The sequence below is a fragment of the Carcharhinus amblyrhynchos genome, chromosome 30 (genome assembly GCF_965287045.1).
Source record: "Carcharhinus amblyrhynchos chromosome 30, sCarAmb.v2.hapA, whole genome shotgun sequence".
In the NCBI taxonomy this organism is placed as follows: domain Eukaryota; kingdom Metazoa; phylum Chordata; class Chondrichthyes; order Carcharhiniformes; family Carcharhinidae; genus Carcharhinus; species Carcharhinus amblyrhynchos.
In genome coordinates, this window is record NC_137353.1 from 22182742 (window position 1) to 22205838 (window position 23097).

General features: G+C 45.0%; 1 protein-coding gene across 4 annotated transcripts in view; it reads right to left on the minus strand.

The window, feature by feature from the left end:
• Positions 1-1688: 1688 nt before the first annotated feature.
• The window catches only part of zbtb17 (zinc finger and BTB domain containing 17), a 36528-nt gene continuing 15119 nt past the window's right edge, over positions 1689-23097 (minus strand). For all 4 annotated transcript variants that reach the window (XM_080215423.1, XM_080215424.1, XM_080215421.1 and 1 more), the window contains 10 exons: positions 22703-22968; positions 21380-21522; positions 19533-19833; positions 14625-14712; positions 13291-13407; positions 11922-12042; positions 11103-11233; positions 9465-9698; positions 8333-8422; positions 1689-4653 (listed from right to left, as the gene is read on the minus strand). In XM_080215423.1, the coding sequence (XP_080071549.1) occupies positions 4376-4653; positions 8333-8422; positions 9465-9698; positions 11103-11233; positions 11922-12042; positions 13291-13407; positions 14625-14712; positions 19533-19833; positions 21380-21522; positions 22703-22968 (1769 nt within the window). In that variant the 3' untranslated portion in view covers positions 1689-4375. The remainder of the gene's footprint in view (positions 4654-8332; positions 8423-9464; positions 9699-11102; positions 11234-11921; positions 12043-13290; positions 13408-14624; positions 14713-19532; positions 19834-21379; positions 21523-22702; positions 22969-23097) is intronic.

A 23097-nucleotide genomic window follows, 5' to 3' on the forward strand; every position in this document is an offset into this window, starting at 1 on the left:
TTTCACTGCTGGAAAGTACCGTGTCCCACGTTAACTACAGTCCGAGTACAAACCAAAAAAAAGCCCAGAATTAAAAACACGTTTTAGGCATTTTCAGTGTATTTGCCTTATTTCTGATGCATTAGCCTTCAGAGATAGAAGACATAAATGATCTTACTTAACTACCCCAACAGAATAGGAAAATCTGATAACTAATTCAGCAGGCCCCTAATTTCTGAAACTTCCCAAACCCAAAGATTTTGCTGTCTCCTTTTCCATACTGTGTAACAGCGCCACTGTCTGGCCACCCAGCTATTTTATAGAATCATTGAATCCCTACAGTGCAGAAGGAGACAATTTGGCCCAACAAGTCTGCACCGACCACAATCCCACCCAGGCCCCATCCCCTTTATCCCATGCATTTACCCTAGCTAGTCCCTCTGACACTAAGGGGCAATTTAGCTTAACCAATCCACCTAACCCACACGTCTTTGGACTGTGGGAGGAAACTGGAGCACCCAGAGGAAACCCATGCAGACTTGGGGAGAACGTGCAAACTCCACACAGACAGTGACCCAAGCCAGGAATTAGACCTGGGTCCCTGGCACTGCGAGGCAGTAGTGCTAACCACTGTGCTGCCCCATGCTTCCAATTTTGATTAGAAGGAATTCATTCAACACAGCAGGAGGCAATCTGGCCCTTCAGACCTGTGACTTCCCACTTCACAGCCCTGCAAATGTTTCCTTTTAAAGTATATATCCAATCGTTTAATGAAAGTTATGATTAAAACTGTGTCCACTACCTTTTCAGGCAGTCTGCATAATAACTTGTTGTGTTTAAAATCAAACAATGTATTTTTAAACATGGAACAAAAAAAACATGAAACCCAAACAGAAAATTCATGCAACTGAGAATCCCCAGCTTTCTCCCTGGCTGGATTAATTTAATCTTTCTGTTTCTCAGGTTTGCACCAAGTAAGATTAATAGGAATTTGACTGTGGACATTAGTTACACCAATCATAATCCACACCCAAACATCCACACAATAATTCTGTGCAGATTCCTGGGTAGTGATCAACAATAAAAAACCTTGGATGATTTTTATTTCATTCCCTTGCTGATGATTACTTGGGCAGCACCGTGGTGCAGCAGTTAACACTGCTGTCTCATAGTGCCAGGGACCCTGGGTTCAATTCCCAGTTTGGGTCACTTTCTCCCAGCGTCTGCGTGGGTTTCCTTCGGGTGCTCCGGTTTCCTCCCACAGTCCAAAAGACATACCGGTTAGGTGCACTGTCCATGCTAAATTCTCCCTCAGTGTACCTGAACAGGCGCTGGAGTGTGGCAACTAGGGGATTTTCACAGTAACTTCATTGCAATGTTAATGTAAGCCTACTTGTGACACTAATAAATAAACTTTAAACTTTGCAACGTCACTCACTACCCTTTTTACAGATCCCATCTCCCCATCAATGGCCTCTCCATTCTCCCTCAGTGTACCCGAAAAGTGCTGGAATGTGTCGCCTAGGGGATCTTCAGTGTGATTTCAATGCTGTGTTAATGTAAGCCTAGTTGTGACAATAATAAATAAACTTTAAAAAAACCATATGCAAGACTTCAACTACTGCCCTCATTCGGATCAAGTAAAAAGTCTGACAACACCAGGTTTTAGTCCAACCTATTTATAATGCAGCATGGATGGCTGACCCTGGATTTGTCTGGTTATAACTCAACTTATATAATATTTACCACCTAACCATCAAGGGATGTCCAACTATCTGTTTTAACTCTGCTCCATATTCAGTGTCTGAATCTGTATTGAACCTGTGGTGAGTTGGAAGATATCCTGAACCCTCCACCTATTGGGTGATGTACTCAATGAAGTTGCCCACACCATGGGGAGACAACATGTTCAGAAGCAACTAGTCCAATTAATTTGGAACCCTGTTCATAAAGGGGTTCACCAACTAAAGGTATCTGGGTCCAGTAAATTTCCCAGCTTGAAAAAGATTATTGTTCAAATTAGAACTGCGGTACCTCTGGGAAAGTGATGACCATAGCATGAAATAAGGCAGTCCAAGAGTTACCTTGTGTGGGAATTGAGAAAAGGACATGGAACCTGACACCTTCACTCATAAAACACAGAACAGCATCACTTTATCTAGTATATTCTTTGGAATTGATCCAAACTTTTAAAAATTATTTACAGAAACAGAAGTGCCCATTCCGATAGCTTTAAAAGCTCAAGACAGGTAGTGAGTGGAGAATTGAATATTCACCTTAAATTAATCATTGTCAGCTTTCAAATAAATTTGATATACCATGGACACAAGTCACTACAACTTGTGTGAGGTTGGAGGGGGCAGGGGAGAGAGAGGAACAGAGAAATTACTGAAAAACCTTTAAGGGGCTTTTTTTGTTACACCATTCATATCTCATTCCTCCTCACAGCATCTACTCCAAGTTCAGACAACAACAATCAACATTTTGATTGCCAGAGACACAAACATGCAACCCCTCAAGAAATCTGAAAATTCCTACATCTTGCTTAGAGTGAGGAGGAGATACAGGCAGGAATACTGAGATTAGGGACTAGTGGGACTAGTTGAGGTAAACCAACATTGCAGCTTCCGAGAGAGGTCTTAGCCCCCGAGAACAGGAGTTTTATAGTGGGATCAACTCAGAGCCCTCCCAACCTTCCTTTTGCTCAATTGGTGAGCTCAAACGGATGTGAAAGGAAATTAAAGACTTGCGACCTCATATCCCTGCACCATGATTTAAATTCCTGCTTTGCTCAGAATTCAACAGGCGCAATTCACTGAAGCATCAAAGTCTCTACCACTTCACAGTCAATATTCAGACCGAGAAATGTTACAGAGACATTGGGTACACAGCAGAAATTACCCTTTGAAACTGGGGCAACCTCAGACACTGAGATCTAATGGGGTTCCCAAGAATTGTGTTAAATAAGTAAAAGTTTGAGAGCCCAAGTTCTGAAAAGTTGAGAGAATTTCAGCTAGTGCCAAAACCACAGTGATTGATAGCATCGGGGGGGGGGACTAAAGATGGCAGTTCACCTGTGTGACCAAAGAAAGGAAAATCATGTTCCTTAGAGGGGAAAAGTCTCTTAAGGGGCAAGCAGTTTATATTCCAAAGATACAAGCTCTAATCCTGGCTAACAATGCTAACGCTGCAGCACAGTTTAAACGTTAAAGCACGGTTTGCAATGTGCTGTAAAAGGGGTCGCTCCAGTTTCAGTGACTCGGAACGAATTGGAGGTTTGATGGTTGGGATAGGTGGATGGCAGGTGGGGGAGGTGTCTCCCTAATCACAAATAAGCTTTCTTCTCGCACTTTACAGTCCACTGGAAGCCAATACCAGGTGGCGTCAACTTCCAGTCTCTGAACTGGCCCCAGATTCAGAGCAGCAAAGATGTTGTTTTAAAGATCATATCAGCTGCAAGACTCAAACAGCAACAATGCAGCACTGATATCACCAGCCAGTGGTAACAGTTTGAAAGTAGTGTCTAGCTTTTATATAAGTTATGCTAATGGTACATCCGCTTTGCAGAATATGGATCCAATCATTGAAGTGCTTTAGCAGGATTCTCAACAGCTTTGCTTCTGGGTGTCGCTCCTACAACCAGCAATAGAAGCTGATGCCCAAGGTAGGCTCTCCACTTTCTCTTTTATTATTAAAATGGGCCTGCGGCTGGACTGTCCCACAATACAGAACCATTGTATTGCCAACAATACAAAGCCAATACTTCTCGTCCAACACAGAATATGCCATCCAGCACAGGAGAACCAAGCACAATCTGTGCAGCAACAAGGGAGCTGGAGTTCTGGTGGGAGCTAGCCCTCCCCCGCAGTGGAGTGCACAACACAATGTACCCTCACCTAGTACTAATCACAATACATTAGACTGATCCCATGTAGTGCATAATGTTGACTCCAGTTTCACAATCGTGGGTTCAAACCCATGGGGGTGCTGAAACCACATGTTTCCTCTCCTCCCCACCAACCCTTACCGAGCTGGACCTAGTGCATTCAATATGAAGAAAATCAGAGATATCTGGAACAGGGCACCCACGTCCAGCTGAACAACAAGTGCTATCAATTACAGTTTTCCATTGTCCTGACCTCCTTGCTTCTCCAGCTGTAAATCCTCTGTTGTTGCTCATGTTAAGTCTCATTTTACAATGCGATTCAATCTGACAAATGCATGGTCTCTTCACATGTAGTAGCGTAGCAGTTAGAGAGTCAGTCTTGCAGCTTCCTATTCTTTAATGAGCGAGTTGTGGCTGCATTCAGCATGGTCGATGTAACAGCAGTACATCTCTGTGTTATTATGCTACATATCTTTGCACAGTGTACGTGGTGTGCGTATAGAATGCCCCTCACTGCGTGGGATTCTGGCAGCTCACGACTTGAGTCTGTTCGGCGACAGTGGATGGGAGATCTGTCCCATCCCGTGTTCGGAACAGAAGTTCCCCCGGCTGGATGACATGCTCAGTTTGCCAGCTGCCATTGCTGTATTGCTGGTAAAAGTCTGTGTCAGCCTGGAACATGACCAGGGCCTGGGCTGTGTGGATGCGCACGTGCTGTGCCAGGCTGTTGGCATCTAGGAACTTCTCCCCACAGGAATCACAGGCGTAGAGGATGTGTGCATTTGGATCTGGGAAGAGAAAGCAGCCGTTAGAGATGCCATGAACTAATGATGCCAACATTAAATTAAGTATATCCAATGGTTGATATAATCCCCCCCATTCTGCAAAATTATGGATTGATTCATAGTTAAGGTTGGATAGCACAGAACTTGAGTATTGCTAAAGGGAACATGATATCAAAGCTTTTAGTCCTGTACTCATTGGGGCAGATGCAAGAATGCTAAATTTCAAAGGCAGTAACTATTTATACTGCATGACAAAAGAGTGCTGATTGGCTGGCAAGTCAACTCTGGTTGAGGCACTGTCATGGCGAATGCACCTGGAAAATATTGTCCTCCATATCTTTTTTCTTAATTAAAAAAGGGGCAATTGATAGAGTGTTCAATGAATACTTCACATCCATCTTCACCCAAGAGAATGAGGACATTGGTATGGAATTCAGGGAGAGACTGTGAAGTTCTTGAGCAAATTGACAGAGGGAAGGACCAGGTATTGGAGGTTTTTGCAGCCTTAAAAGTGGATATATCTCCAGGTCTGGATGGATTGTGTCCCAGGCAAGGGAGGAGATTGCAGGGGCTCTGACCCAAATTTTCAATTCCTGTCTAGCAACAGAGGAGGTGCCAGAACAGCTAATGTGGTTCCACTATTTAAGAAGCATTGTAGAGATAAACTAGGGAACTATAGACCAGTAAGTCTCACATCATGGTAGGGAAACAATTAGAGAAACTTCTGAAAGAGAGCATCTACCGCTACGTGGAAAGACAAAGCTTGATCAGAGATAGTCAGCAAGGCTTCATCAGAAGGATGTCATCCTAACAAATTTGATTGAATTTTTTGAGGAGGTGACCATCTGTGTAAACGAGGGTAGTGCAGTCGATGTAATTTATATGGATTTCAGCAAAGCGTTTGACAAGGCCCCACATGGGAGACTTGTAAAGAAGGTAAATTCACATGGGGTACAGGGTAATTTGATAAAGTGGATTCAAAATTAGCTAAGTTGTAGGGGACAGAGGGTGATAACAGAAGGCTGCTTTAGTGACTAAAGGCCAGTGTCCAGTGGTGTACCACAGGGATCTGTGTTGGGCCCCCTATTATTCATCATTTATAAAAATAACATTGATGACTATGTGGAGGGTAGGATCAGTAAATTTGCAGAAGACACAAAGATTGGACGGGTGATTAACAGTGAGGCAGAGTGTCTTGGGCTACGAGAAGACATAGACAGATTGACCAAATGGGCAGAGGAGTGGCAGATGGAATTTAACCCTGAAAAGTGAGGTGATACACTTTGGAAAGAGTAATTTGACAAGAAAGTACTCAATGAATGGTAGGACACCAGGAAGTTCTGTAGAACAAAGGGACCAAAGGCCATTTTTCCACAGACCTCTGAAGGCGGAAGGGCATGTTAGTAGGGTGTAAAAATGGCATATGGGACACTTGCATTGATTACAAAAACAGAAGTTATGTATAGAACTTTGGTGAGGCCACAGCTAGAGTACTTTGTGCAGTTCTGGTCGCCATATTATTGGAAGGATGTGATTGCACTGGAAGGGTGCAAAGGAGGTTTTTCTCCTGCAGAGGAGAAGGGGGTGCTGCCTAGGATGGAATATTTAAGTTACGAAGAGAAGTCGGTTAGGCTTGGGTTATTTTCATTGGAACAGAGAAGACTGAGGGGGAGACCTGATTCAGGTGTATAAGATTGAGGGATATGGGCAGGGTGGATAATGAGCAGCTGTTCCCCTGAGTTACGAGGGGACATAGGTTCAAAGTGAGGGGCAGGAGGTTTAATGGGGAAGTGAGGAAAAGTCTTTTTCCCAGAGGGTGGTGAGGTCTAGAATTTGCTGCCTGGGAGAATGGTGGAGGTGGGTTGCCTCACATCCTTTAAGATGTTTCTGGATGAACATTTGGCACATCATACCATTCAGGGCTATGGGCCAAGTACTGACAGATGGGATTAGGTGGGAGTTCAGGTGTTTCTAATGTGTCAGTGCCAACTCAATGGGCTCAAGGGCCTCTTCTGCGCTGTATGGTTATACGATTCAATGAATTCCTAGATATGTCCCTTTTGCCTATGCAGGACAGGTTCCTGTGACTTCTAGCAAGTGGGCCACATTGCAAGCCGACTAATCAACTGTGCCAACCAGCCAACATACTTCTGAAATTTGGCATTCTTGCATCTGCTTTGATGAGTACAAGATGAAAAGCTTCAACAGTTTGTCTCTATCTTAGCCGTATACGTCTATTATTTAATTTCATAACTATGCATCTTAAAAATCTAGGTTTTCACTCCAGTTCAATACTGAAGGAGTGTTGAACTGTGCCATCTTTCAGATGAGACATTAAACCAAGGCACTCTGCCTCAGGCCACATGGAAGATCCCATGGCACGACTCAGAGGAGGAGCAGAGGAGGCACCCTTGTTTTCTAGTCAATATTTATACATCAATCAACATCATCAAAATTGATTCTTTGATCATCATTATCACGTTGCTGGCTGTGAGAGCTTACTGTGCGCAAATTGGCTGCTGCATTTTCTACATTGCAACAGCAACGACACTTCAAAACTCTTAGAATGCCCTGAGGTCACAAAAAGTGTTATACAAATACAAATATGTTTGTATATTTGGTGATGTGTTATTTTCCAACTGACCAAGTCCAAGCTGGATTGGCTGAATATCAGCAACAGGGACCCCAGGGGACCATTCAAGTCTTCCTCAAAATGGATAACAAACTGGGAACTACTTAAACAAGTGGAATTCATGGGGGCGAATACTGGAACATAGAAGAATTACAAGAGAATATAGAGGAGACAGGAGATACAAGGGGGGGGGGGGCGGAGGGGAGTACACAGATACAGACAAGGGGGGGGGAATACACAGATACAGACAAGGGGGGGGGAAATACACAGATACAGACAAGGGGGGGGGGAAATACACAGATACAGACAAGGGGGGGGGAATACACAGATAAAGACAAGGGGGGGGGAAAATACACAGATACAGACAAGGGTGGGGGATACACAGATACAGACAAGGGGGGATACACAGATACAGACAAGGGGGGATACACAGATACAGACAAAGGGGGGGATACACAGATACAGACAAAGGGGGGGATACACAGATACAGACAAAGGGGGGGATACACAGATACAGACAAAGGGGGGGATACACAGATACAGACAAAGGGGGGGATACACAGATACAGACAAAGGGGGGGATACACAGATACAGACAAAGGGGGGGATACACAGATACAGACAAGGGGGGATACACAGATACAGACAAGGGGGGATACACAGATACAGACAAAGGGGGGGATACACAGGTACAGACAAAGGTGGGGATACACAGATACAGACAAAGGTGGGGATACACAGATACAGACAAAGGTGGGGATACACAGATACAGACAAGGGGGGATACACAGATACAGACAAGGGGGGATACACAGATACAGACAAGGGGGGATACACAGATACAGACAAGGGGGGATACACAGATACAGACGAGACAAAATGGGGAGCAGAGGAACATAACGGAGACTCAACAAAGGACACACCGAGTCTGGCTAGGAAGTTGTGTAGTTTACTTGGTAGAATGTTATGTCAGTGTTTAAGGAAGTCTCAGCACTGAGGCTCCAGTCATTAACTCCAGTCGCCTCTTGTGATGGTCAGGGTGATCCTCACCTGCTTCCTGAACCTGTTCCACCGCCTTCGTAATCTCTGCTTTCAGCACTTCAGTCTCATCTGCAGTCACCGCTGTTGCCACAGGGACCACTAAAAGGAAATTAATGGTTAACACTGTGAGGAAACAGTGCAACTGGATCTATAAAGGCCATCGCTGATCGTGACAAGTATCAGAGCACGCACTGCTGCAAAGCAAACATAAATCTGGCTGGTGATATTTACACTCACATGATGCAACCATGTTGATCCCTGGTTTAGATCAATGTCCACTTAGTGTTGGCTCTAGATTTACCAGCCATGTTGGACACAACAAAATGGTTCATTGTTTCATTGTAAAGCCACGGTTTGCTTGGCAGTTCAAGTCACTATCTGGCAATTTGCTGCCTACATTGTTTCAAAGGTACGTTTATACAGGTACGTGCACGTACAATGGATGTCAGCTGTGGCTTAGTTGGTATCACACTTACCTCTGAGTCACAAGGTGGTGGATTAAAATCTCACTTGAGATGTGGGCATAAAACTCTAGGGCTGACATGGCGGTATAGAGTGAGTGTTGCAGTAGTTGACTAACTAGTCAATATTATATTGCTGTGTGTGGGAGCAATTTAGTTGCTGTGTTTCCTACAACAGTGACCACACTTCAAAAAGTACTTTTTTATATTCGTTCATGGGACATGGGCATCGTTGGCTAGCCAGCATTTATTGCCCATCCCTAGTTGCCTGAGGGCAGTTGAGAGTCAACAACATTGCTGTGGCTCTGGAGTCACATGTAGGCCAGACCAGGTAAGGACGGCAGATTTCCTTCCCTAAAGGACATCAGTGAACCAGATGGGTTTTTCTGGCAATGGTTTCATGGTCATCAGTAGATTTTTAATTCCAGAATTTTTTTTTATTGACTTCAAATTCCACCATCATGCAGTGGCGGGATTTGAACCCGGGTCCCCAGAACATCAGCTGGGTTTCTGGATGAATAGTCTAGCAATAATACCACTAGGCCATCACCTCCCCATACTGGTTCCAAGCCACTGTGGGACATCCTGAGATTATGGATAGTGCTATATAAATTAAAATCTATCTTTTTTTGTTATATGCTGTGTTCTTGACTGGCGGTCACAGTAATAAGGGTGTTCACCTGTCAGCTGGGTCACTGCAGTAGCAGCCAGTGCCTCAGTTGCTAAGGTAACCATGGTATCTGTTGTTACAGTGACGATATTCCTTTCTTCTTCATCTTCTTCTTCATCTTCGTCTTTAGTTTTGAGTTTTTTAAGGCCGGTCTTTCCCTGATGGACAGTTTTGACGTGCGATCGCAGATTGTCGACGCGATTAAAGCCCCGTCCACACGTGTCACAGAGATAGGGCTTTTCGCCTGTGCAGGAAGTGAAAGATTATTAGAACCAGCACTTAATAAGTTCAGCAGGCTGCAGATTATACTCAATGTGTCTTAACTAGTCACTGGACTATGTAACCAGGCCCCAGAGCGTACCCAACATACTTTAACCAGGTCTTGTATATCCCCAGCAAGCATTAAAAGGGCCCCACAATATATCTGCCAAACTCTAACCAGCTTCTACCAACACACCAGATTACACTGAACAAAAATCTCAGACTAAACCCGACACACTTAAACCAGGTTCCAGGTTATTATATTTTTTCATTCATTTGCGGGACATGGGCGTTTGCTGGCTGGCCAGAATTTATTACCCATCCCTAGTTGCCCGAGGGCAGTTGAGAGTCAGCCACATTGCTGTGGTTCTGGAGTCAGATGTTGGTCAGACCAGGTAAGGGTGGCAGATTTCCTTCCCTAAGGGACATCAGTGAACCTGATGAATTTTTCTGGGAATCAGCAATGGTTTAATGGTCATCGGCAGATACTTAATTTCAGATATTTTTTAATCGAATACAAATTCCAATATCTGTCGTGGCGGGATTCGAACCCAGATCCCCAGAGCATTAGCTGAGTTTCTGGATTAATAGTTTAGCGATAGTACCACTAGGCCATCGCCTCCCCTGCATATACCCAATATGCATTAACCAGGCCTCTGGTTATTCCCAATACACCATGGACAAGCTTCAAATTATACATGGCATTCATCAACCAGGCTCCAGATCATGCCCGGGCCAGGCTCCAGAAAAAGGCAACTGCAGTTGATCCAATCTTTACATTGAAGGGTTGTACACCTTATGGAGTGTCCTCCAGTTCCAGGAATGAAACAATCCACCTCGAGTCCATCAACAGCAGGTGAGTTGAGTACATATTCACGTCATGAAACTGGAGTGGAGTTTCAGATTGACTAACCCGATTTTTAAAAGTAAGTTATTGTCTGGATTTGGAAAATGCTAATATTTATTTATCGGCAACAAAGCAACCTGATTATCTTTAATTAACCATAGAAGATAAGCCTGAAGTCTCATATGGCACGGGTAGGTAGGGGTTTGGCCACTCTCACTTAAAGACATTAGGGAACCTGTTGGGTTTTTTGCACCAAAAGATAGTTTTCATTATATGTTTATTTCCCCTTGATGCTGGTGACATCAACCCCTAGGCTGCTCCATTGGCAGAACCACTGTACCCAGCCTAATTGATTGCAGTGAATCTATACTTCACATGCAATACATTATCTTGGTATCAATATTGGGAATAATAATCCTGACAGCACTGAGGATATAACAAGGAATCTTCTATACAGCATATAAATTCGCTGCATGAACTCAAAAATCTGCCAATCCCAAGCACAGACATTGGCCATCAATGGAAGCCACCACTGCTTACCGGTATGGATGATGACGTGTTTGGCGAGGTCCCCAGCATTGACGAACGCCTTGTTACAGATATGGCACTGATGTGGCCGGATGTTGTCATGGTGCCGAATGTGATTGGCCAACTGACTGGACTGGGTAAACCTGAGGGAAGAGAAAAACTCAATGAACAGAGTGAACATGACATAGTAAAAAACCTCAGAACTGGTCAACTCTGTATAATCTTTACAGGTTACCTCAACATAATCCCTCACCCTGGAACTAACCCTCCCTGGAAACTGGTCACCACAGTAAGAAGTCTCACAACACCAGGTTACAGTCCACCCAGTTTATTTGATAGTAATCCCACAAGCTTTCAGAAACAGTGTCCCTTTGTCAGGTGTGTGGAAGGTATTGAGAGACTTCTTACTGTGTTTACGCCAGTCCAACGCCGGCATCTCTACATCATAACTGGTCACCAGCCAGTCTTTGGTTGATCCTAGGTCTTTTCTCTAATTTCCAAACTTCACAACGGTAATCCAAATAGATAGAACATAGAGCACGGGAACAGGCTCTTCGACCTACAATGTTGTGTTGAACATGACGCCAAATTAAACTAATCCCTTCTGCCTGCCCTCGGTGCAATCCTTCTATTTCTCACATATTCACATGTTATCTAAAAACTCCTTAAATGCCCCTATTGTATCTGCCTCCGCCACCACCCCTGACACCTACCATTCACTCTGTATAGAACACTTGCCCCTCACATCTCTTTTGAACTTTCTCCCTCTCACGTCAAGTGAATGAATGCCCCCTAGATAATTCTTTATGCTGGCTGCTCTCTATTACTGACCTTTTCCCACAGCGATCACAGACGTATGGTTTCTCCCCCGTGTGCTGACGGATGTGAGCAATTAGAGAGCTCGCCTGAGTGAAGCTTTTCCCACATATGATGCAGATACACGGCTTCTCACCTGCAAAACACCTCATTTAATGTAGCCAGGAAATCACAGGGGAAGGCAATGGAAAAGGCGAAGGTGTTCTTGTCCATAAGCAGTGTCACAACAATTCAGCTACTTGCTCATTCCCCCAGTTTAAGAATTTCTTCTCTTTCCCACACCCATGCCTTCCAACAAACCACTAAAACTCTACCCTCATCTCCGGGAAGTACCAGTTCTTCCTGAATGGCACAGACCCTCACCCATGAGTTGAGACAATGAGTGCCAAGAGGTTATGGCAAACACGGATGGCAGCCAAGCCAATCCTGACCCTGTCTTCTTCGTCCATTGCTCACAAGGGGATTTTCTGGCAGGGATCACGTGAGAATAGATATGAGGAGGGAAGAGACGTGACTGATTTCTCCCTTCCTTGGGTCACTGAGTCGTATGTAGCATTTCTGTCGCCACTCTAGCCAGCTATGGGGATTGAATCTGGGACCTGAATGGATCTGGGTACAGCCTGGGTACTGGCCTGTGCTGTCTCTAGTTAGTAAGCAAACACATTGCCAAAGTGTGACTGTGGCTTAGGGTGGGGTTGGAAACAACTTAAAAAGAAAAACAAAAGTAAAGAATGGCCCAGCCTGCACTTGGTAAATATAGATCCAGGGCTGGCTGCACAGGTCACATGGTTTGAAAACAAAATACAGCCATGGAGACCTGATATAACCACAAAGGAACATTCCCTGGGCCCCAGGCAGGAACAGCTTCAAATATAACTCTCTAATTGGCATTGCAGCTCCACCTATGGCCCTCACCGACAATTACCAGCCAGCTCTCGAGGCATCTGTCAAGAAGAGTAAAGTTTATTTATTAGTGTCACAAGTAGGCTTACATCCACACTGCAATGAAGTTACTGTGAAAATCTCCTGGTTGCCACACTATTCGGATACACTGAGGGAGAATTTAGCATGGCCAATGTGCTTAACTGAGAGGGGAAACTGGAGCACCTGGAGGAAACCCATGCAGACACAGGAAAAACATGCAGACTCTGCACAGACAATGACCCAAGCTGGGAATCGAACCTGGGCCCCTGACGCCGTGATGCAGCAGTGCTAACCACTGTGCCCCCCCGCCACAAGGCACAATTAATAGACAATACAATTTCCACAATAGCTTCAAACTTGATTTTCAAACCCGTCTTCTTTTTTTTTGGAGGTGCTGGTGTTGTGAACACAGGGGGTTCTTTCTGACCGGCAATGTTCCTCACGCCTTTCAGACGGTTACCTGTGTGAATGCGCACGTGACGTTGCAAAGCTCCAGGATCGGAAAAGGCTCGCTGGCAATGTGGGCAGACGTACGGCTTCTCCCCACTGTGGATCCTCAGGTGCCGTTTAAGGTTTCCTGCAAAGTAGATACAACGGGTGAAGAGAGATTGAATAATGGAGAACGATTTGCAGGACAAATGGGTTCCGGCCCCAGGAAAGTCATGCTGCAGCTCACAACTCTGGAAAGAGACACCTTTCTGTATTATTCTTCACAGGATCTGGGCATCACTGGCTGGACCAGCATTCGTTGCCCATCCCTATCTTGTCCTTGAACTGAGTGGCTTGCTCGGCCATTTCAGAGGGCATTTAAGAAAGTCAGCCACATTGCTGTGGGCCTGGAGTCACATGTAGATCCAGGTAAGGATGACAGATTGCCTTTCCTAAAGGATATTAGTGAATTAGGCTTTTTTTTTAAACAATAATCCACAACTGTTTCATGGTCATCACTGGACTGAATTCCTGATTTTTATTTATTGAATTTAAATTTCCCTTTCTGATTCGAACCTGGGTCGCACAGGATTATCCTAGTTTCTAGATTTCTAACACAGTGACAATACCATTACGTTATCACTTCCCCAACATTATAGCTCACAGCTTCAGAGAGGAGGACAGTATAGCTTGTAGCTCCAGACTGGCGCACGTCCGAGGGCTCCAGACTGGCACACCTCCGAGGGCTCCAGACTGGCGCACGTCCGAGGGCTCCAGACTGGCGCTCAGTGCAGCTCACTGCCCTAGAGAGGGACACAGTCCAGTTCATTGCCCCAGAGAGAGAAATAAAAGAAAGATCCCACAAACAGCAATATAACCATAAATCTGCTTTAGTGATGTTAGTTGGGGGAATATTGGCCAGGACACTGGGAGATCACTCCTGATCCTCTCCGAATAGTGTCAGGATTATTTTACATCCACCCAAGAGTGTTGCTGGCTTAATGTTTTCCAGAAAATCTCTTTGAAAGTGCAGCACTCACTCAGTACCACAGTGAAGTGTCAGCCTGGATTATGTGCTCAAGGCTCTCAAGTGAGGTTTACATCTATAAACATCTGACTCAAGAAGGAAGAATGCTGCCACTGAACAGGAGGTTTAGCCAGTTTGCCACTCTCCAACCCTGGAAAGCAAAAGCCAATTTGCACCCCATCCTTCCCAAGCTGGCTGCCAACTACAAATGGAGTTTAGCACCTTTCTTGCTTGACTGCTTACAGCTGTACCTGCCCGCAATGTCAGGAAACTCCCGGTGTTTTAATACACATTTCACAATGTCGGTGTACACAGGTCACAGCGAGCCCAGTTCTCACCTGAAGTGGTGAACTGCTTCCCGCATTCTCTGCACTTCAAGGGTCCATCCACGATGTGAATCTTGAGGTGGGCTTTCAGATTCCCCAGCTATAAAACAGACCAAAGTGACAATAAACCTCATTACCAGCCAATGCTGTATTTAGATTTTGGCAGCAAGCATTAGTGATCAGGATCCAGAACAAACCACCTAAAAACTCAACAAGTGCGCCTGATTACAGCATTCCTGTTCTAAAGGCTTCTTGCCATGAAGAAACTGAGTGAGATAACCTCCTATTGGCACAGGGTACAGACGCAGAAGTAGGCCTGGATCCCAATCATCAGGTGAATTCCAACCTTAGCTGTTATCCTCAGGCACAGCAAAGTGGAGCTTCCAGAAAAGAAACTGCCATATTCAACAGCAGTCAGTTCAGCAGCAGAGCCTTGACACATTGCTGAGCGAGATCTAAAATGTGGGCACGACATTAAATAAATGAGTGGAGAGTTAGGAGACAAGGGATTGAGGCAAACTAGGTTCAGATAAAGACAAAGTCATTTGTCTCCCTCCCTCACCTCCAGCCCCAAGTTAGGCACCTTTATCCACACCATAACATGGTTGAGATTTGGACAAGAAGCCACAAGTGGAGTACTGCATCCAGTTCTGATCACCACACGTCAGGAAGGATGTCCTGAAGCAGATTACAGAATGGTTCCGGGGTGAGGGAATTTGGCTCCACAGTTAGCTTGAAGAAGCTGGAATTGTTCTTGTAGAAAAGGAGTGTGAGGGGAGATTTGATAGAGGTGTACAAGATTATAACAGGTTTAGATAAGGCAGGCGAGGTACAAGGATTAGGGTACACAAATTTAAGATTTTGGGAAAGAAATACAGGTGGGATATGAGGAAGAATTTTTTTTATGTTGCGAGTGGAAATGGTCTGTAACTCACTGCCAACAAGGATGGTGGAAGCGAGATGATTTATGATTTCAAAAGGAAATTAGTTGGGGAACTAAGTTGGGCAACTTAATGCGGCTAACGGTAGACAAGTCTCGTGGTCCTGATGGAATGCATCCCAGGGTACTAAAAGAGATGGTGGGAGAAATAGCAAATACACTAGTGGTAATTTACCAAAATTCTTTGGACTCTGGGGTAGTTCCCGCAGATTGGAAAACAGCAAATGTGATGCCACTGTTTAAAAAAAAGGTAGACAAAAGGTGGGTAACTATAACCCAGTTAGCTCAACTTCTGTAATAGGGAAAATGTTTGAATCTATCATCAAGGAAGAAATAGCGAGACATCTGGATATAAATTGTCCCATTGGTAAGATGCAACATGGGTTAATGAAGGGAAGGTCACGTTTGACTAACTTGGTGGAATTTTTTGAGAACATTACATGTGCAGTGGACAATGGGAAACCTGTGGATGTGGTGTATCTGGATTTCAAGAAGGTATTTGACAAGGTACCGTACCAAAGACTGCTACATAAGTTAAAGGTGCACGGTGTTATAGGTAATGTATTAGCATGGCTAGAGGATTGATTAACTAGCAGAAAGCAAAGAATGGGTGTTTTTCTGGTTGGCAGTCAGTGACTAGTGGTGTGCCTCAGGGATCAGTGTTGGGACCGCATTTGTTCATGATTTACATAGATGATTTGGAGTTGGGGACCAATTGTAGTGCGTCAAAATTCGCAGATGATCCTAAGATGAGTGGCACAGTAAAATGTGCAGAGGATGCTGAAAGTCTGCAAAGTGATATAGATAGTCTAAGTGAGTGGGCGAGGGTCTGGCAAATGGAGTACAATTGGTAAATGTGAGGTAATCCATTTTGGTAGGAATAACAGCAAAATAGACTATTATTTAAATGGTAAAAAATTGCAGCATGCTGCTGTGTAGAGGGACTTGGGTGTCCTTGTACAAGAATCTTAAGGAGTTGGTTTGCAGGTGCAGCAGGTAATTAAGGCGGCAAGTGGAATTTTGTCTTTCATTGCTAGAGGGATGGAGTTTAGAAACAGCGAGGTTATGTTGCAGCTGTATAAGGTGCTGGTGAGGCCACACCTAGAGTACTGTGTACAGTTTTGGTCTCCTTACTTGAGAAAGGATATACTGGCACTGAAGGGGGTACAGAAGTGATACACTAGGTTGATTCCAGACTTGAGAGGATTGGCTTTTGAGGAGAGACTGAATAGACTGGGATTATACTCATTGGAATTCAGAAGAATGAGGGGAGATCTTATAGAAACATATAAGATTATGAAGGGAATAGATAAGATAGAAGCAGGGAAGTTGTTTCCACTGGCAGGTGAAACTAGAACTAGGGAGCATAGCCTCAAAATAAGTGGAGCAGATTTAGGACAGAGTCGAGGAGGAATTTCTTCACACAAAGGGTTCTTAATCTGTGGAATTCCCTGCCCAGTGAAGAGGTTGAGGCTACCTTATTGAATGTTTTTAAGGCAAGGACAGATAATTTTTTGAACAGTAAAGGAATTAAGGGTTGTGGTGAGCAGGTGGGTGTGTGGAGCTGAGTCCATGAAAAGATCAGCCATCAGCTTATTGATGGCGCAGCATGCTCAAGGGGCCAGATAGCCTACTCCTGCTCCTAATCCTTATGCTCTTACTTGTGCTTAAACTTGCAGACCAACAGGGACTGACTGGATTGCTCCACAGAACACCAGCACAGATTAGATCGATTGAATCATCTCCCAGGGCAGCACAATAGTTAGCACTGCTGCCTCATAGCACCAGGGACCTGGGTTTGATTCCTGGTTTGGGTCACTATCTGTGCAGAGTCTGCACATTCACCCCATGTCTGCATGGGTTTCCTCCAGATGCTCTGGTTTCCTCCCACAGTCTGAAAGACATGCTGCTTAACTCTATTGGCCGTGCTAAATTCTCCTTCAGTGTACCTGAACAGGTGCCAGAGTGTGACGACTAGGGGATTTTCACAGTAATTTCATTGCAGTGTTAATGTAAACCTACTTGTGACACTCATAAATAAAAAAAGTTAGGGAGCATCAGTGGAGCAAAACACTTCTGGACTCAATATTGAGCTCAACAACTTTAGATCATAATCTCTGCCTCCAGCTAGTTAGATGTTGTGTGTTTTTTTTAAACCGGCGTGTTTCCTCCTCTCTATCCCTTCACTTTCATTCACCAGGACACAACCATTGTCTCTTTACTACAGCCTTTATTCTCCTGAACCGTTTCACCCTGAAATCTTTAGTTATTTAATCTCTCCCTCCCTCCACACAATCACAAGCCCCTCTTCTTTCCTTCCTGCCCCAGCCCCCTTGCACTGGCTTAAAAATTCCACCATTAATAATTAATAAATAAACCAACCAACCTCGGAATGACTCTATAACAGATACTGATATCATTAATAATGGCCATATCTGTCGACTGTCATAAAAGCATAACTGGTTCACCAAGGTCCTTCATGGAAGAAATCCTTATCTTCCATAAGGAGCCTGTCATCTGTGATGCTGGGGACCTTTGGAGAAAGCCAGGATGATTGTTCACTCAGCATTTCTAGCTGACGATTACAGCAAATGCATCAGCTTTATCTTTTACACAAATGTGCTGGGCCTAATCATTGAGGCTCTGGATACTTGAGGTGCCTCCTCCTTCTCCAGTGAGTTGTTTAATGTCCACCACCATTCACAACGAGACGTGGCAGGACTGCAGAGCTTAGATTTGATCTGGTGGTTGTGGGATTGTGTTAGCTCTGTCTATTACCTGCTGATTTTGCTGTCTGGCATGCAAGTAATCCTTTGTTGTAGCTTCACCAGGCTGATATGTCATTTTTAAGAATGCCTGGTGCTATTCCTGGCTTGCTCTCCTGCAATCTTAATTGAACCCGGGGTTGATCCCCTGCTTTGGTGGTAATTATAGAGTGGGGGAATTGCTAGGCCATGAGGTTACAGATTGTGATCGAGTACAATTCTAGTACGAAAAGGCAATTACATTGAATCATTTTCAATGTGGCTCCCTGTATCAGGTTTTTGATTGATTATTGTGGTAGTGACGAAGCACCTGTCAGAACAATTCCCCCTTGGAATTCTCACCACCACACCAATTCGAGAATCCAAATAATTCTTTCGGAAAATAAACTCATGCTTGTTGTCAGGTGACGGGCTTTCAGCCATTGCTTGAGTTGCCATTTTAGTGTCATCGTATAGTTCAAAGAATCAAAGAACAAATAAAGAATCCCTACAGTGCAGAAGGAGGCCAGTCAGCCCATCGACTCTGCACTGACAACAATCCCACCCGAACCCTATCACCTGTAACTCCATGTGTTTATCCCACTAAACGACAATTTAGCATGGCCAATGCACCTAACTTGCACATCTTTAGACTGTGGGAGGAAACCGGAGCACCCGGAAGAAATCCACGCAGCCACAGGAAGAATGTGCTAAGTCCGCACGGTCAGTGACCGGAGTCAGGAATCGAATCTGGATCGCTGGTGCTGTGAGGCAGCGTTAACAATGTTAACTACTGTGCCACCATGCTGCTCACTATGCCACCATATCACCCTTCAATGGCCTGGTCTCACGGGTAAGGACTTATTTGCTTGGTACAGTGTCAGGGCTTCATATTTAGACACTAGCCCCATTCTAGACTGAGTTCACTTGGACAGGGCAGTAGTGTTATAGTGATCCAGAGACAGGGGAGAATGCGAGTAAGAGTTAAAGAAGAATCAGTCAGGGTTCCCACTCCCAATCATGGCCCAGTGACTCTTGTTAAAAAAAATATTGGTGCACACATATCACAGAATCTCCTGTGAAACTCCTCTTGGCCAACAGCCTGCAAGACACTCGCTGATTTGATTCCCACCCTGGACAAATACCACAGCTTGACATGGGCTATAGGGAGTGTATCCCAACAAGGACACTCTACCTACTCAGAGGAGGGAGAAGAGAAAAGGCAGTCTGTCTTACCTGATTAAAGCGTTTCTCGCAGTGTGGGCACTTGTGAACCTTGTCAGCGTCGTGCATTTCCAGGTGCCTCATTTTGGCAGTGGGGTCAGAGAAGGATCTCTCGCAGTAGTCGCACTGGTAAGGCTTCTCGCCACTGTGAACCAGCTGGTGGCGTTTCAGATTGCCAGAGGTGGTGAACGTCTTCCTGCAGTCGTCGCATGTGTACTTGGCCTCGCCTGTGTGTCGCTTCTTATGCAAGTTCAACAAACTGATCAGCCGGTAACTCTTCCCACATTCTTCACAAGAGTGAGGTTTAACAGGACTGTGGAGAGAGCAAATGCAGTCAGCACAGAACTCCAGTTATAGGTTGCACATGACATGGTCACAGGCTCTTGACTTCTTAGAGAATTGTATTGAATCATTAACAATTTCACCAATGTCACAGGAGTTTATCCGTGTCCTGAAACAAATGCATTAAAAAATTGCACCTTAATTTATCTTTTCCAATTATTACCAGCCTTCAGTGAGTTGTAACCCCACCACGTGCCAAACAGCTGAAACTGTTCCCTCCTAACACAGCCCAGGTTTGGAATTCAGAATCTGGAGTTGGGCTACATCCTGTCGGGGATGGCACAATGCCAGGGACGCAGGTTCAGTTCCAGCCTCGGTTCACTGTCTGTGTGGAGTTTGCACATTCTCCTTATGACTGCGTGGATTTCCTCCAGGTGCTCAGGTTTCCTCCCACAGTCCAAAGATGTGCAGGTTAGGTGGATTGGCCATGCTAACTTAACCTTAGTGTCAGGGGGATTAGCAGGGTAAATGTGTGAGGCTACAGGAATAGGGTCTGAGTGGATTGTGGTCGGTGCAGACTCAATGGGCCAAATGGCCTCCTTCTGCAATTTAGGGAGTCTATAATTCACTACTACAACACCCCTGCCATCTTCAGTTTAGACTTTTCAAATACGCACCCTGGTGGCTTCTGCAACAAATCTTTTCATAAACTAACTTCAACCCAAACTCAACCACCTAAATTCTAACCCATGACACGTCCTAGTCACCACACTTTAATTCCTGCCAAACCTCACTGGTTCTCTGTCCCTCAGTATATCAATTTCAGAATTCTCATCTTCAAATGCCTCTTGACACCTCTGATTCCTTTCCCATTTACTTTATGTCTGTGCACCTTCCTGCCACTGAGAAAAAAAAATAATCTACTTCCTCTAGTTAGGTAGTCTCCGCCTTAGGGAGCATAGCCTAAAATTCAGAGCCAGATATTTCAGGAGTGAAATTAAGAAACACTTATACACAAAAGACAGTAAAAGTTTGGGATCATCTTCTGAAAACAATAATTGATGCCAGATTAATTATATATTCTAGATCCAAGTTTGACGGATTTTTGCTTTTCAATGGTATTAAAGAATAAGGAGCAACGATGGGTGCATGGAGTCAGGTTACAAATCAGCCACGGCCTCATTGAATAAGTGAACAGGCTTGAGGGATTAAGATAAAAAGCAAAATATTGCGGATGCTGGAATCTGAAACGAAAACAGAAAATGCTGGATAATCTCAGCAGGTCAAACAGCGTCTGTGGAGAGAGGATACATAAGAACAGGATAGAGCCAACATTTCAAATCTAGATGACCCTTATTCAGATCAGCAGCTTTGTCAAAGGGTTATCTAAACTCGAAACATTGGCTCAATTCTCGCCTCACAGATGCTGTCAGACCTGCTTAGATTTTCCAACATTTTATGTTTTTGGCTTGAGGAACTAAACGGCCTGTTCCTGTGAACTGACAAACAACTGGCTTGGTATATCTCAGGAATTATTCACATTGATTATGAGTAACAACACTGCGGTCCTTCCATACCTGTGCGTTTTCTCATGTGCTTTGCAGGCAGCAGGGTCGGAGAATGCTTTATTGCACTCCCTGCAGGTGAATGGCTTCTCTCCAGTGTGGATGCGGACGTGCCGCTTGTAGTTTCCCGTGTGTGTAAACTCCTTCCCACAATCCTACAAAAAGGAAAGAAAATACAGATGGGTTAACAAGGTTGTAATAATGAGTCAAGGTGGCGGGCATGCTTCTGCTGTCGCTGTGGAAAGGAACAAGGCCAGGAAGCACATTATCCCAGTTAGAATAAGCTTACCAGTCACTGTAGCAACCAATATTTTTTTCAAAATGACTGATTATCAACTGCCCTGCTGTGTAGTTGCAGGATCTATCTCTGCGGATGTGTCCACCTCAGGCGCACACAAGAACAGCCTCGGCTACAATGCTCACCCAGGCCAAACCTGCCATCGTCCGGGGAGGGGGTGGGGAGGCGCAACCACGAAAGAATGACCATTTGTTTCAGATGCAGGAAAGTAATCACCAGTGACAAGACTGTGAGCAGAATCACAGAATCCCTGCGGTGCCCATCAGTCTGCACCGACAACAATCCCATCCAGGCCCTATTCCCGTAACCCTACATTTTTACCCTAGTCCCCCTGTCACTAAGGGGCAATTTGGCATGGCCAAACAACCTGGGTCAAATTCCTAGGTTAGGAATTCCTGTGTGAAGTTTGCATATTCTCCTCGTGTCTGTGTGGGCTCCTCCAGGTGCTCTGGTTTCCTCCCATAGTCCAAAAATGTGTGCATTAGGTTGATTGGCCTTGCTAAATTGCCCCTTGGTGTCCCTGGGTGTGCAGGTTCGAGGGATTAGTGGGGTAAATGTTTGGGGATGTGGGGATAGGGTCTGGGTGGGATTGTTGTCGGTGCAGACTCGATGGGCCAAATGGCCTCCTTCTGCACTGTGGGGCTTCTATGATCCGAACCCGCACATCTTTGGAGTGTGGGAGGAAACAGGTGCACCCGGTGGAAACCCACGCAGGTACGGGGAGAACACACAGACAGTCACCCGAGGCCAGAGTTGAAGCCAGGTCCCTGGCATTGTGGGACAGCAGTGCTAACCATTGTGCTGCCATCTTGACTCAGCATCTTCAGCAGACTTGTGGTGATTAAGGGGAGGGGGGACAGGGGGGATGGGGGCGGGTGGCATGGGTGGAAACAAAAGAAGTCAGTTAACTGGCATGAGCTGTCCATGAAGTGGCAACAAGATTCCCCAAGGTTAAGGGACCAGAACGGTGGAAGGTATTCTACAGCAGGAGAAGGAACCCGATCTGTGCGAGTAAGTTTGCTGCAGTGAACTATTACCTTGCACTTGTGTGTTATCGATCCGTAGGGACGGGATTCCGTGCGGTCGATGTATGGTCCAAAGCGGCGACGTCTGGTATCGTGAGCACCATCTTGATCATCCAATGTTGCGTCTGACTCTGAAGCACCATCTAACTTCTCACTGAGCTCAGAATGTGTTTGACTCTCTCTGCGACCGTGTGCCATCACATCCCCATTCTCTTTGATCTCTGTCTCATCATCCTGTTCCACTTTATCTACATCCCTGAACTCATCTTCTGTTGTCTCTGTGAAAAAGAACAAAGATGTGGAGATGCCAGTGTGGACTGGAGTAAGCACTGTAAGTCATCTCACAACACCAGGCTAAAGTCCAACAGGTTTATTTGGTAGCAGAAGCCACAAGCTTTCGGAGCATT